This window comes from Podarcis tiliguerta (assembly GCF_965153285.1).
Source record: "Podarcis tiliguerta genome assembly, chromosome: 13".
Lineage (NCBI taxonomy): Eukaryota > Metazoa > Chordata > Lepidosauria > Squamata > Lacertidae > Podarcis > Podarcis tiliguerta.
In genome coordinates, this window is record NC_139546.1 from 26,538,709 (window position 1) to 26,552,644 (window position 13,936).

General features: G+C 40.1%; 1 protein-coding gene across 4 annotated transcripts in view; it reads left to right on the top strand.

The window, feature by feature from the left end:
• The window catches only part of FBXL20 (F-box and leucine rich repeat protein 20), a 67,256-nt gene that overhangs the window by 35,206 nt on the left and 18,114 nt on the right, over positions 1 to 13,936 (top strand). For all 4 annotated transcript variants that reach the window (XM_083408712.1, XM_083408711.1, XM_083408710.1 and 1 more), the window contains 5 exons: positions 2,243 to 2,297; positions 4,808 to 4,882; positions 6,411 to 6,505; positions 12,309 to 12,377; positions 12,993 to 13,088. In XM_083408712.1, the coding sequence (XP_083264838.1) occupies positions 2,243 to 2,297; positions 4,808 to 4,882; positions 6,411 to 6,505; positions 12,309 to 12,377; positions 12,993 to 13,088 (390 nt within the window). The remainder of the gene's footprint in view (positions 1 to 2,242; positions 2,298 to 4,807; positions 4,883 to 6,410; positions 6,506 to 12,308; positions 12,378 to 12,992; positions 13,089 to 13,936) is intronic.

Genomic DNA, 13,936 nt, shown 5'->3' on the forward strand with positions numbered 1-13,936 from the left:
CCAGTAAACCACTTTCACATTTGAGAAACTGCAGTGGAGGACATCTTCTTTGCTTTCTTTCTCACAATCCTAAAACATTCCCATGTTGTGTTATAATGCCTGCATGCTTTGTTGCATATAAATGCATGGAGAGGAAATTTCTGAAGAGTGAGAAGTAAAGAAAGGTTCATAGAGAGCTGAGTTTTAAAACCTCGTGACACGCATCCTGCCAAGTCTAACCCTCCTCCAAGATTGCTATATATGGCAGTGGGGAGGTTTCTGCATACTGGGAAAGGGGAAAGCTGTCGGATAGGGCCTGAGAGTTACTTTCTGTTTGCCTATTGTGCTCTGGTTTGGAAACACACAGTTTATATATGCAGTAGAGTACTCCCAGTCTAGATGATGATAATGGGACAAAGGAGTAGATATGTCCCATCCCCCGTGTGTAGATTCCAAGTTCTTTGGTGTATAAATATTAAAAACGAACATGACTGTACCTTAGTAAAAAGATCTTCCATTTCTTCTAAATAATATTCATGCCCAGAGTTAAGCCAATATCTAGAACAGCTTCCCACCCTTTCTTAACCACTTCATCCTGATGTAGTCTGTGTAAATCAAAAACTTGCATGTATTTCACATCAAGGTGGTGATCCAGTAAAATACATGATTATCTTCTTTTTTGTATCTTTGTGATTCTCATCGCTGCCCCTCCCCTTGACTAACTTCCTAGTGATGTGAAGTGTTTTCCACTTTGCAGAAAGAGTGAGCAGGAATAATTTGGAGGGAGAGCACAAAAAGAATCATGCAAATGCACAATGGTTTTGCCAGGTTCATGGAATATGGAGTTGTGGGATCCTGTTCTAGCCCAGACTGAGGAACGCTCTGAGGAATTCCAACCTCACTGTTGGCAAGAAGAAGCTGCATCATCATCAGTTCATTGCAGCTCTGGGGTGTGTAACTAAACAATGCCTGCAGAGTCTCTAAGCTGCTCTGGCTTGGCTAAAAGAGCATTCCTACTGAGCTTTTAGGCAGCTTTCAGTGCTGTTTTTAGTCCTTGAAATATCCTTGGAAAGTTTGCATAGGTTTCTTAACCCAAAGAGATCTGCCCATCCCTGGAGATACAATGCAAATGAACCCTATCATAAACCACCTGAGAGCACACGGATGCATTTACATTAATGACTAGAGCATCCTTGTTGTTTCTCGATTTTCATACTTGTTGAAGTGTTTCTGAGGGATTGGGTGTAGGATAGATTTCTAGTATTCAGGTACATTTAGGGAGAGAAGAAGGGGATATAAATCCCAGAAAAAAGGAATGCATTCAAAAGGAAGTAGTGTTACCAACGTGTTGCAGTTGTGGTCTGTATCGTAAATGCTGCATAGCGTATTAAGAGATTAAAGGAAGGGCCGTTTGTGTGCCATAACTCTTCAGGAGCACAGAAAAGGTGCAGAATGGGTTCAGTTTCCTGAGATTTTTCCACTTTCAATTCTAAGAGTGGCTAGCCCTTAAACAGAGAAGGTGCATTTGAAAATGGATGGGCAGTGCCTTCTGAAAACTCAATACGGTCAAGTGTTCCACAAAGACGGCCTACATTTTAATTGCATCCTAGTGCCATTCAGTAATAAAGGCAAGAGTCCTGCAAGGGTCTGAGTACATCATATCTCTGTCTGCCTCTCTTTTCATCCCCAACCACATGTAAAATCTGTGTTTTATTCTTGCTATGTGGTATTCATGCTACTAGCTTTTTTATTAGTTTTACTTTGCTTTTTTTTATTTAACTGCATTTTTAACAAAATGTGTCAGTATTGACAAGGATTGTTTGAGCTCATAAATATTGCTGTTAGACATTTATAATGTGTGAAATAGTGTGAAAGAATTCATTGCCATTATTTTAAACAGTAAACTGATTTTGCTGTTTGTAGTAAGTGTATCTCTTAATTCCAGTTGTCATATAATAAGGAATTAACCCTAATAGAGAAACAACACGTATTTGATTATTTGCTGTTTGTTATTCCAAGAATCAATCTTTGTTACAGTTCTATTAGAGGAGTGCTTTAGGTATTTGACTGGTCAAATTGTTACATATTTTTTGACTGGTCAAATGTTAAATCCTATTCCACTTTTAATTTTTCAGGGCTGAGCCCAGGCACTGGAAACAGGCTGCAAGACCAAATATACCAATTGTTGCTCAACAATTTGTGAGGAGAATCCCATGTGCATGTTCCAATGTTTAGTTATTTGTATATATGTGTTTGTTAACAGAATATTCTCCTTCCTGGATGTGGTCACGCTATGCCGTTGCGCTCAGGTCTCCAGGGTAAGAATGTTTGCAAACTAGTACTGGTAAGGTTTTAATTCCTTGTCTCTTGGGCACCTCCAGTTTGTCATCATATCCCAGAGCCAAGAAAGTGTCAGCTTGAAGGAATATTTCAACAAAGGCCCCATTTGCGCTATATATTTAAAGCATACCACTTTAAACAATCATTACTTCCTTCAAAGATTCATGGCAACTTTTGTTTGTTAAGGGTGCTGAAAACTGTTATTCTTCCCTCGCAGAGCTACAGGTGTCATAGTGCTTTCACATTCAATTCCTCTTCCCAAAGAACTCTGGGAATTGTAGCTCCATGAAAGGAATAGGAGTTTTTCATCCTATCTACTCTCAACACCATTTACAAACTACCCAGGGTTCTTTGGGAGAAGCCATAACTGTAAAAAGTGGTATGATACTCCTTTAATTGTACAAGTGCAATTAAATAGTCACTTTTTTTTTTTTTTACTTTACTTTTCTTGTAATATTACCTGCTGAGGTCTGTCTTAGTTTCGACCAGCCAGATCTAACTGGGTGGAGTTTTACTATTTTGAGATTTTCAAATAGCCTAGGATAGAGATTCACAAAGACATGTTATATGTTTCTGCCAACTGCCCTATACTGAATAATGGGGTAAAAAGTTATCACTATAGCAAAAGGGAAGGTCCCTAACCTATGTCAAATATAATTATTTTTCTGTTACCTCTCTCAGACGCAAACACAGGCATGTCTCTTGATTGTGGAAAATGTCGGGCATACAGGGATTAATGCTCCCCTCTCTCCTGTAGGATATGTGTGCATCTGCTTATCATAAAAATTCTGGGTGGAGATGTGACTGCTATTATGGAAACAAAATAATTAAGTATCAACCTGCATATATATTTTTAAAATATTTTTTTAAAAGAACATTATGAACTCATAGTTTGCCCCAGTCACTAAATGCCTGACTGGAACTGATGCTCAGGCTCAAACTCTGAAGGAGGGAGTGCCGAAGCTGTAGCTAAACCACTGAGATCACTGTGATGAGGAAGTTGGATCATGCAAATTCACATTTGTTGCTTGTTTCTCCAGCACTGGCACATTCTTACACATTGGGCAAAAAAATCCTGGTGGGTTCAACTTCCGACCTGTCTGAGACTATCCAGGAAATAGATCTTCAGGTTGTGGTGGATAGCTCCATGGAAATGTTAACTCAATGTGCAACATCAGTGGAGTGAGCAAATTCCATACTGGGAATCTTTAAGAAAGGGACCAAAAATAAAATGGCCGCTATTTACAAAGCTTCTGTATTTCATTCTGATTGTCCCATCTCAAAAGGGATATTGTAGCACTGGAGAAGGAAAACCCAAAATATTCAGGGACTTGAAGCATCTTCCTTACGAAGAAACAACTAATGCCCTTGGGATTTTTTTATTTGGGTAAAAAAAGACAGCTGGGGAGGCGATTTGAGTTTTTTTAATTACCGGTATGTATGATGTGGAGTAGATAGATGTTTTCCTTCCTCTCTCATAACACTAATGAAATTAGTGGGCTGGACAGTCAAAATTAACAAAATGCATCTTGATATTATGGTTGCCATTGGGTTTAAAAAAAAATAAAATGAACCAATTCATGGTTCTTATTAGCTGCTATATAGCTATAGCAGCTGCTATATTATTATTATTAATAATATATTATTATATTATTATATTATTATTAGCTGCTATATAGCTATAGCAGCTATGTGGATTAGGTGGGCCTTCCATCTGATCCAGCAAGACTCCCACATTCTGTAGTTCTTTTCTTCCCTTCTTTTCCCATGGCCCCTTCCATTGCCTGTTCAGTTCTAACCTTCCTCAGTGGGTAATGCAAAATAATATATATGACATGGCGAAGTGCCATGTGAGTCATTAAAATGTGTGCTTTAAAGCTTTTTTATTTTTTAGTGTGAAGCTATAGAAAATTCCAAGGCACCATCAGCCAATACAGTCACCTCTTTTAAGGATGTGGAAGGGAGGGCAGGTGCCTGCTCTGCTTTACCAATAGTGTTAAGACATTGGAGAGTAAGTTACTCCTTTGCAACTACTCATGCCTCTGTAGGCCTGTGTACCACTTAGACAGTTTGTGTTTTTTTAGAGGGTGCTAGCACCTGTACTAAGGCAGACCCAGACAATCATGTCATTCACTGCAAAGTATGGCACCATAGCCTGACCATTTGAGTGTAATCACCAGGTGTGCATGTTTCAGAATTGTGGAAGACCCAACTGTCTGTGGTTCTTTAAACAGAAAGAAATGGCAACCAGAACAAACAATGATTTAAGCATTCACTCAGCAGTTCTGTTGCTACACTGAAAATCATTTGTGCATGGTTGGGGCCTTTCACGCATGGGTTTGCTAGAAGCATCCCACTGGAAGCTGCACCTCATTAAGGGCCAGTGGCTTTGGTGTCGGTTTAAATTAGACCCAAGTGTTGCTTTTATTTCTGCCATATTTCCCCACATTTTACATTCTTTTCACTGTCTTCTCCCTTTTCACTGCAGGCGTGGAATGTCCTGGCCCTGGATGGCAGCAACTGGCAGCGCATTGACCTGTTTGATTTCCAGAGGGACATAGAGGTATAATTAAGTGGTGTGCAGAAACAATTTCTCTAGTTAAACTGTAATTACAGCACTGTGTAAGATCAGTAATAAACTGTGTAATCTTTTGCATCTTTCCCCAGAGATAGGATTGTTAATTTCTAGTTTCTAGCTCCAGGGTTTCAGATACTGAAACCGCACATAGGTTTGTGGGTGTGTGAACTCTCACTTGTGTGCAAAGACATGGATCTCTAACTTGTTAATATTTTTACTGGGGAAAGATCTAGGGGTGGTAACTTCCCATTTAGCAGATCTTTAGCAGATTACTTCATTGGCCGCTTGCAAGAATAATCCACCATTAGGATAGGTGAGAGAATGTATTTTGGGTGGTGGGCTTTTTGGAGTACTGCTAAGGGCAGCAGATTGTAAAATATTTGGGTTAAAAAACAAACAAACAACCATTTGGTAAGGATGCCATTTGGATTTCCTTTCTCAGGCACCAAAATATTTTGGTCCATTCCTAGTTACACAAAATCTATACTTTATGTGATAACCGTTGCCGTGGAAAGAACCTGTTCTGGTTCCTTGGGGCTCTTAGCCACATTAGTGGCTTCCAAGTGGAAGAAGCCTAGCTGAGTGGTGGAACATCTGCCCTGCATGCAGAAGGACCCAGGTTCAGACCCCGGCACCTCAAAGCAGGGCTGAGAAATACCCCAAGTAGGGTTGTCTGAAATCCTGGAAAGCCGCAGCCAGTCCATGTAGAGTAGACAGTACTGACCTAGATGGACCAATGGTCTGATTTGGGATAAGGCAGCTCCCTATTTTCTCATGTAGTCGAATTTCCCATTGCAGCAGTCAGATCTGTGCCATCGGATATGACTTAGGAGCTTCTGGCATGAGCTTTAAAGCTATACTGTTCATACCAGGGGTTCTCAAATTGTGTAATGGGGAGCCAATCCGAGTCAGATTTTTGTGCAGAAAACCAGCTCTTTGAACTTCTCCAAGTATAATATTATTGTGGCTCGGTGACAGGACCCTATGCACGGCTGGCTAATGGTTTTCTGTCATGCTGATGGCTCCTGTCAGCTCATATTTTGTTAAGTAAAATAGTTGTCTGTGGGCTGTCTTTTGCAGGCGCAAACTGGGAAAAGAGTATATTGCAGCAAACAACCGTGAATGTGGGTTGAATGATGGCATGTCAAATCATGATTTGTGCCTATAGGTTCAGATGACCAATTTGCCACTAGCAAAGAAGAATCTGAGCAGCACACAGGGATTGTGTGACCTTGCCCTAGATTCAGCTTATTATGAGCCAAGTACATATAAATGTTAGACTTTCTACAGAACGCAGGTTTCTGGAGTACAGAATTTAAATGCACAAGTTTAAGGAGGATTTGATGGTCAGATAAAAAACGGGTATCAACCAGGGGAGGAGTGGGTTAAGGGCGGGGGGAGTTGATGCTTTTACTAAAGAAATGAGAAAGTTATTTACGACATGGAAAGTTAAGCAAAGCTAATTACTCTGGAAGGTCACATCAATCAAATTCTCTTCCTGGTCTTTTTACAGGGGCGTGTAGTGGAGAATATTTCTAAAAGATGTGGGGGTTTCTTACGAAAGCTGAGCCTTCGTGGATGCCTAGGTGTGGGAGACAACGCATTAAGGTAGAGAGGTCAAGTGCTTTGCCACTGAAAAAGCACAAATAATTTTATTTTTCTATCCAGCGGAGAACCTGAACATGTAGGGTGGGGCAGTGAGCCACTTTCAAATGAGGTTATAGCATTTCCAAAATAATTGGCTCCTGTATTGATATCGCACTTAGGCGGTCCCATTTCTATCAGTTTAGAAAATGGGCCTACCAAAAATAGTGGGGGTTGTGCATACTTGCATAATTCGCAAATTAAAATAATTTTTAAAAATTGAAATGAATTGACAAGAACCTATTAAGAGTGACTTTCAGGTCCTACAGAGCATTGAGAGCACCAATTGAAAGAAAATAATGAGGAAATGTATGGGAAACATATTATTTGCCTGCTTGAGTCCATAACAATTTATAGTGTCCTAGAACTGGGGATTACCATTGAAAGGATGTGTGCCATGAGGTTAAAAGAGAAAATCCCTCTCTTATATGGAGAAGTTTCAAGAGAGAAAAGAAAATATGCCCTCTTTTCTGTTTTCCACCCTTCTGACCTATCCTACTTAAAGCATTCAGGTTAATGGCTGGCAGCTAACCCCAAACCTGAGCTGTTTAGCACTGTGTAGTGCCTTGGGAAAATATATGAGTAAAGACAAGAAACACTTCATTTTCATTTTCTCCTGAAAGCCACCAACTTTCATGTTGGCACCCCTGGTAGATTCTGCAGTTGCTGGATCACAGTCCATTGAACAGAATTACAGAACAGAAGTGGGTGTCTGCAGTGAAATGTTGCAGCGTACACTCAGTCCCTGAGTCTGGATTGAGGAAACCTGTGTTCACATTCCAATTTAGGTCTTCTTCAATCCGTCAATTAAACATTTTATTTGCATACCGCCTTTCCAAAGTTAAAACCATGCTCAAGGCAGCTTACAACATACAAAAGATTACGTAACTACAGACGTAACAAAAATAGCCATGAACAATAAACGAAACATCAAAAAGTGCACAACCAAATTGAATAATTTCCACATCAGATCCAAAATAAAGATACAAAAAAATAACGTCATCATCATCAACAACAACAACAATCCCCCTACAACCCCACCTAAACAAGATTCTGTTCCGCAGCCTCAGCTTTTGTAGCTGGAGTCAGTCAGGGCCCTGCCCTCCCAGGCCAGGTGGGAAAAGGCCTGCAAAGCAGGGAGCAGGTCTTCCAGGACTCACAGCCAAGATGGTCTCTGGCCTCTTCACTGTCTGGAGTGGCACTACTGCTGCTGTCCCATAGCTTCTTCCAAACAACTCCTTGTAAGGCATACAGCTTGACCTCTTAGAAGGCATGGTAAATAACCACCAGGTGCCAGCATCCACACAACTGTAGGTATCATATAATCAGGGCCTTACCTTTGAATATACTGGAACTTCACTCAGTCTTACTGTAGCTTGTCTTAAGTTGCTAGGAATAGCCACTTATTCTATAGGCTAGTCATTGCTCTGTGAAAGGCCTCTAGCAAGTCACCGTGTTCTGAGTGCCTGTGCAAATTTGGTCTCACTTTGCTTCTTTTTTATTTATTTTATTTTGACAAAGTAATAATAAGTAAATAAGAATAAAAATGTGCACCCCACCCCTAAGACCATTCCATTGTAACTATCCACCCTCCCAGAATTTCAGCACCTCTTGTGATAGTTTGACCCCTTTTTGTTTTAACAGTACAAATTCTACAAAAACCCTACATATCACCTCAAAATCGTTTCTCCTGCATATTCCCCATCTTACCTTAATAGCACATGTTAATTTACCATCAATAGCTATATCCCACACTCTTTAAACCATTCTTCTATTTTATATTCTCCTTGCCCCTTCCACTTCCTAGCTATAATAGCTTGTGCTGCTTTCAGTAAATTTGTGAGCAAGTCCTTCATAGCCTGTGAACCTTCCACTCCATTGCAAATGGATAATCATGCTACCTCTGGACCCAGTGATTTCTATTATCTCCTTAAACACTCTTTGCCCAAATAATTGTACATATTTACACCACCATATGTGAACATAAGTCCCGGTTTCCTGGCATACCCTCCAACATAAAACCGAACATTTCTCTTTTATTTGATTTAATCTGACTGGTGCTAAATACCATCTCCAAACTAACTTATAATAATTTTCTTTTATCCTTGTAGACAACATATATATACATGTATACAGTTAAACCAACTTATTTTACTTCCTGTTAGAGCTTCTCTTATTTGTTCTTTTCTTCTCATTTTCTCCACCCATTTTTTTTATTTTAAGTATTTGCTTCTCTCTTGCTTCTTTTTCAATTTCCTTTTTTTAATTTACTGGGAAGTCTTCTATCATCACTACCGGAGTTAGTGGGGAATTTACTGGTATCAATTTTCCTTTATATTTTGCCCATCTCTCAATGATGTTTCTTAATAAGGGATTTTCAGTATTCTGCCACAATTGCCTATTTGGTTAGCTAAAAAATATATACACGAACTTCTCCCTCATTCCCTGTGTACCACTCTAACCATTCTAACTCACCTTGGTCTGTTATCACATCTATGATATATCTTAACTGATTTGCTATATAACTTTACCTGTTTTCTGAGGGTTATACCATCTTTTTTTATTAATTCTAGGCTTCTTATCCCATTACAAAATTTATTAATCATACTTTGTCAACCCTTTATCTCTGTCTCCAATATCTTAATTGGTAACATTCTAAATAAAAAAAATTATTCTAGACAAAATTTTCATTTTAATTATCACTATTCTTCCAAACCATGAAAGCTTTAATTTTTTTGTATTCTTCCAGCTTTCCCTTAATTTCCCTCTTTAATTTGTTAAGATTCTCTTGTTCTAAATTTTTTAAATTTCTTGTTATTCTCAAGTACTTTATTACATTTCTTAATTTTATATCTATTTTTATTTCCTTCAAGAATTTTCACTTTTTCTCTTCATCATAGTTAAATATTAACATCTCTTATTTGAACCAATTAATTCACGACCCTATTATTTCTCCATTTTTTTTTTCAAATGTTCCTCTATTCCTGCATATTTTCCAACAGATTTTCGATTATTAGCAAGGTGTCATCTGCAAATAAGTTTATTTTTTCGTTTCCATTATTGCATATTCCTTTTATATTTCCATCTTCACTAATTACATTGGCCAGAGTTTCAATGACCAATACAAGTAAAATTGGGGAAAGGGGGCATCCTTGCCTTGTACCTTGGGCTAGTGTTATTTGTTCTGTTATACTATGCCTTGTTCCTCATTGATTAATCCCTTAAATCATTTTCCAAATCCTAAGCTTTCTATAAACATTTTAAACTCCAGCCATTCTACACAGTCAAAAGCCTTTAAAATATCCAATGCTACTATACCAGCTTTCAGTTTATTTCTTCTTATTATATCTATTTTATTCAACACTCTTCCTATTAAACTAGACATCTTGTCTTCCTGCCACAAAGCCACATAGGTTTTTATTTATAAAATTATAAATAAAATTATTCACCCTTTTTGCCATTATTGGGGTCAATATTTTAGCATCTTTATTTATTAGGGAAATCGGCTTATACGATCCTGGGTCCTTCAAATCTTTTCCTGGTTTTGGAATTAAGATAATTATTGATTGTTCCCACGGAGGGATCCTCTCACCCTCTATTACTGAATTATATAATACTTTTAATTTAGAAACCAATATATATATTTTAATACTTTATAATATTCCGTTCCCAATCCATCTGCTCCTGGGGCTTTCACCCCCTTTTAGTTTCCCTATAACTTCCTCTATTTCTTTTTCTGATCATGTTGCTTCTAAAGTCCTATGGAAATGTAGTATAGAACAATCCAAGATGCATGTTGCCCAGACCACTTCCAAAACCTTCCGGAAAGACATGGACTTGCTGAGTATCGTGGGACAGAACTAGAGCTTGTCCCAGGGCTTTGCAGGGCTCTGCTACCAGAGGCAAGAGGAGTGCATGCTTTATCAGCTTGACCGCTCAGGGCCCTTACCTACCAGGTGAACTGCTAATTATTTTTATATATTGCTAATGATCTGCTGCTAATAACCTACTACAGGCACTTAGGTGAAGTGGCCTGTTCATTTTGCCATCCCTGCCAGCCAGTCGTGAGAGTGTATATGTTTGCTCTTGCTAGTTTGGTTTGCTCAGAGAGTGTCTGTCTGTTTCTCAAGGTGTTGAGCTCTTCCTGGTTTTCAGCATTGAGATCACTGTGCTTCCACAGCCACTTGGTTATGTGTAGATGTGTCTCCCCTTCTTTCTGAGGTGGTGGTGGTTATTATTTAGAAGTAAATGTTCTCTTGCAGCACCACAATAGGGCAAATTTCTGCCTAATGGTTGCTTGGTTTCTTGACATGGCTTTTGGTACCTGCTCGAAATAGGCCTGCACCACCGGTCCTCCCATAACAAATTTGGAGGGAATTATACCTGTCAAAAGTGAGATGCAGGAGACCCAAACACATCCCCCATACACACTGGTGTAGTTCGGACACCACAGCCTAATCATGACTTGGCTGTCAGGAACGTGCTACAGCTCTTCTGCTCATTTCTCTCCACATGGTATCAGAAAACTCAAGCCCACAGTACATCTCTGATGATCAAAATGTGACTTGACTCTGACATCTGAACTGGGCAGCTGTCTGAATCTAACTTGGAAGTTAAGTTCCATAGTCTTCAAACTGAAGCATAGTTAATGGTTTGCCTGTGAATGTGCAGGGATTGATCCTACTTCCCTAGTGTGAGCTCGAGCAACAAACCCCATGATCTCTGGCCAAGGATTGTGGCTTGTTTGGACAGGGCTCTAAGCCTGGGATTGTGGTTTGTTGCACCAGCCCTGCACAAGGGGAAGAATGAAGCAAGAGGCACCTCTGTGTTCCCAGTAAACCATTGGTTATGGTTTACCATAATCTGTGCCTTCACTTCATAAGTGCCTTCACAGGAAGGATCATTGTAAGGATGATGAGAAAAAGACTGTGAAGAATTAAAATAGGATATAGCATTCTGGTATTTTTGTTACTTGAAATGCGGGCTATGTGCATTGCACTTTTTCTGGTACATTGCATGCAAAGATTCTCCTTCAAGGAAAGAGAGCAGAATGTTGGCAGCACAGCTATAAAACACTTAATCTTTCTCTCCTCCTGATGCTCAGAAAGGAGGAGGTGTTGTTGTTAACAGTTAGGTTTTCATCTCCCTCCTAGGCGCTCAGGCCAGTGTTCATGGCTTTCCCCAATTTATTATCGCAAGAACCCTGTGAGGTAGGCTGGACAGTGACTGGCCCACGGTCACCTGATGAGCATCATAGCTGAACAGGGATTGGAACCCTGGTCTCCCAGTCCCAGTCCAACATTTAACATCTGTGCACTGGGGTTTCTCTTTATGCTGGACCTTTTTCCAGGCAATGTTAGAAAGCAGTTTGGAGATCCAGCAAGGGGAGCTGATGCATGTAGTTACCTGCCTGGCACTTGCACCCCTATAGGCTACAGCTACTGTACACTGATGAAAGCACCCTAGTATGTATGTAGAGCCTTGTCTTTTGTAGTTGGCAGCGGGAGATCCACATGTACATTACCATCTTGATCACAGCCAACACATGAAATAGATTGTTAATGGTGTTTTCTCTTTTCTTTTTAAGCTGGGTATCATCCCTAAATATTCTCAAAGTATCGCTAAAAAAAACAAATCAACCCCAAATCTGCATTATTTGCTTTAATTTCCCCTCGGTGTGTAAGACCTTTTAAATGTCAGGTGCCCCTGATTTCAAATGTATGTCATTAAAAGCCTGAAAAGCACTGTACTTTTTTCTGTCACAAAGGACATTTGCACAGAACTGCAGAAATATTGAAGTGTTGAACTTGAATGGCTGCACCAAGATTACAGATGCGTAAGTGGCATTTATTTCAGCTCTCTGCGGTATTTCTTTAGCTCTTTTTAATCACTTTCCCCCATTTTCTTGGTCGCATGTTTCGTTGCTCAAATGCTGTCAGAGTATATCCGTTCTTATTGTGAATGGGTAGCTAGAAAGGGCAAATTGCCAAGGGACCCCTGTCCCACCGTAGGGGGTGACACCATCTTAAACTTGGTGCACAGCAAGCCCTTCCTTACCTTTGCATCACCTTCACCAAATCTGCAGTGGTCCCCTGTGTGTATATCGGACAGGCAAGGGATCAGAGGCTAAGCTTGGAGGGCACATGATTAGGCTGGGCCAGATGTGCTGAGCATCTAATCTCTCTCATTTACTACACCCAAATTTTTATATATCTCAATTTTTAATATAAACTGTAGAACATTGTGTCGTCTTAGCAATGATATAGTTAAAAAGAAAAATCCAAATTAAGAAGAATATTGAGAATCTTAGTGTGCTTTTAAAGAAATAGATTTCAGTCAACTACAATGAAAATGAGGGACCCATTCTGATGAGAAGACCCACTAAATGTCTTCTACTTAAAAAATAATAATGACAGAGCAGTGAACCTATGTGTGTCCTATTCTCTTCCAGGACATGTACTAGCCTTAGTAAGTTCTGCTCCAAACTCCGACATCTTGATCTAGCTTCCTGCACTTCAATAACCAACCTGTCCCTCAAAGCACTGAGGTGAGTGTAGCTTTTTATAAAGCTTATTCACCCTGATTTTAAAATACCACATTTCTTTGCGATGGAAACCCCTGCTTCATTTTACCATGCTCTGGGCCAGCTCACGGTGTCAGTGGTATAGCAGCTGACCAGAATTGGAACAGGGGTGGGCGGGTGCGGTAGAGGCACACCTTGTTCTTTCTTAGTTAGTCTGACTTGGGGCACTCCAGGAAAGCTGGGCATAAGATGACAATCAGTACAAGCTTGGGCTGTTTTCTGGTCCCATGGGGTCAGAGTCAGAGGGAAAGAATGAGCTTCCCAATTAGTCGTGGACCAGGCGACATCAACAATGCTAGTAGTGGGGATGCCACAGAAGAAATGGAATGGTCTTTCCTTGCTGTTGATTCAGATGTGAGACACGCTGTGGCATTGCTGTCTGTTCCTTCTCAGCCCCTGCCCTGTTTAGGTCCTTTTGATATAGTAGCCCTTGTGCATGGTATACAGACATGCCCATTCCCTTTCTCCCTGCAGTATTGCCACATGGCTTTTGTCACCACACACACCCATTATTCATAGAATTTTAGAGCTGGAAAGGACCTGAGGATCATCTAGTCCAGCCCCCTGCCGTGGAGAAATATGCAACTGTCCCATACGGCGATTGAACCAGCAACCATGGTGTTATCAGCACCATGCTGTAACCAAATTCCTGCTATAGTTTTCAGTTGGTGGTCATCCTTGAAGCTGTGGCAGAGAGCAGAGTTCAGTGTGTTATTACTGGAAAACAAGGCGGTGAATTTCCCTTGTTTCCAAAGCAAGATTTTTTTATCCTTAAGAGTTAACATCTCTGTCTGCCTTTCCCCTCTGCCCCC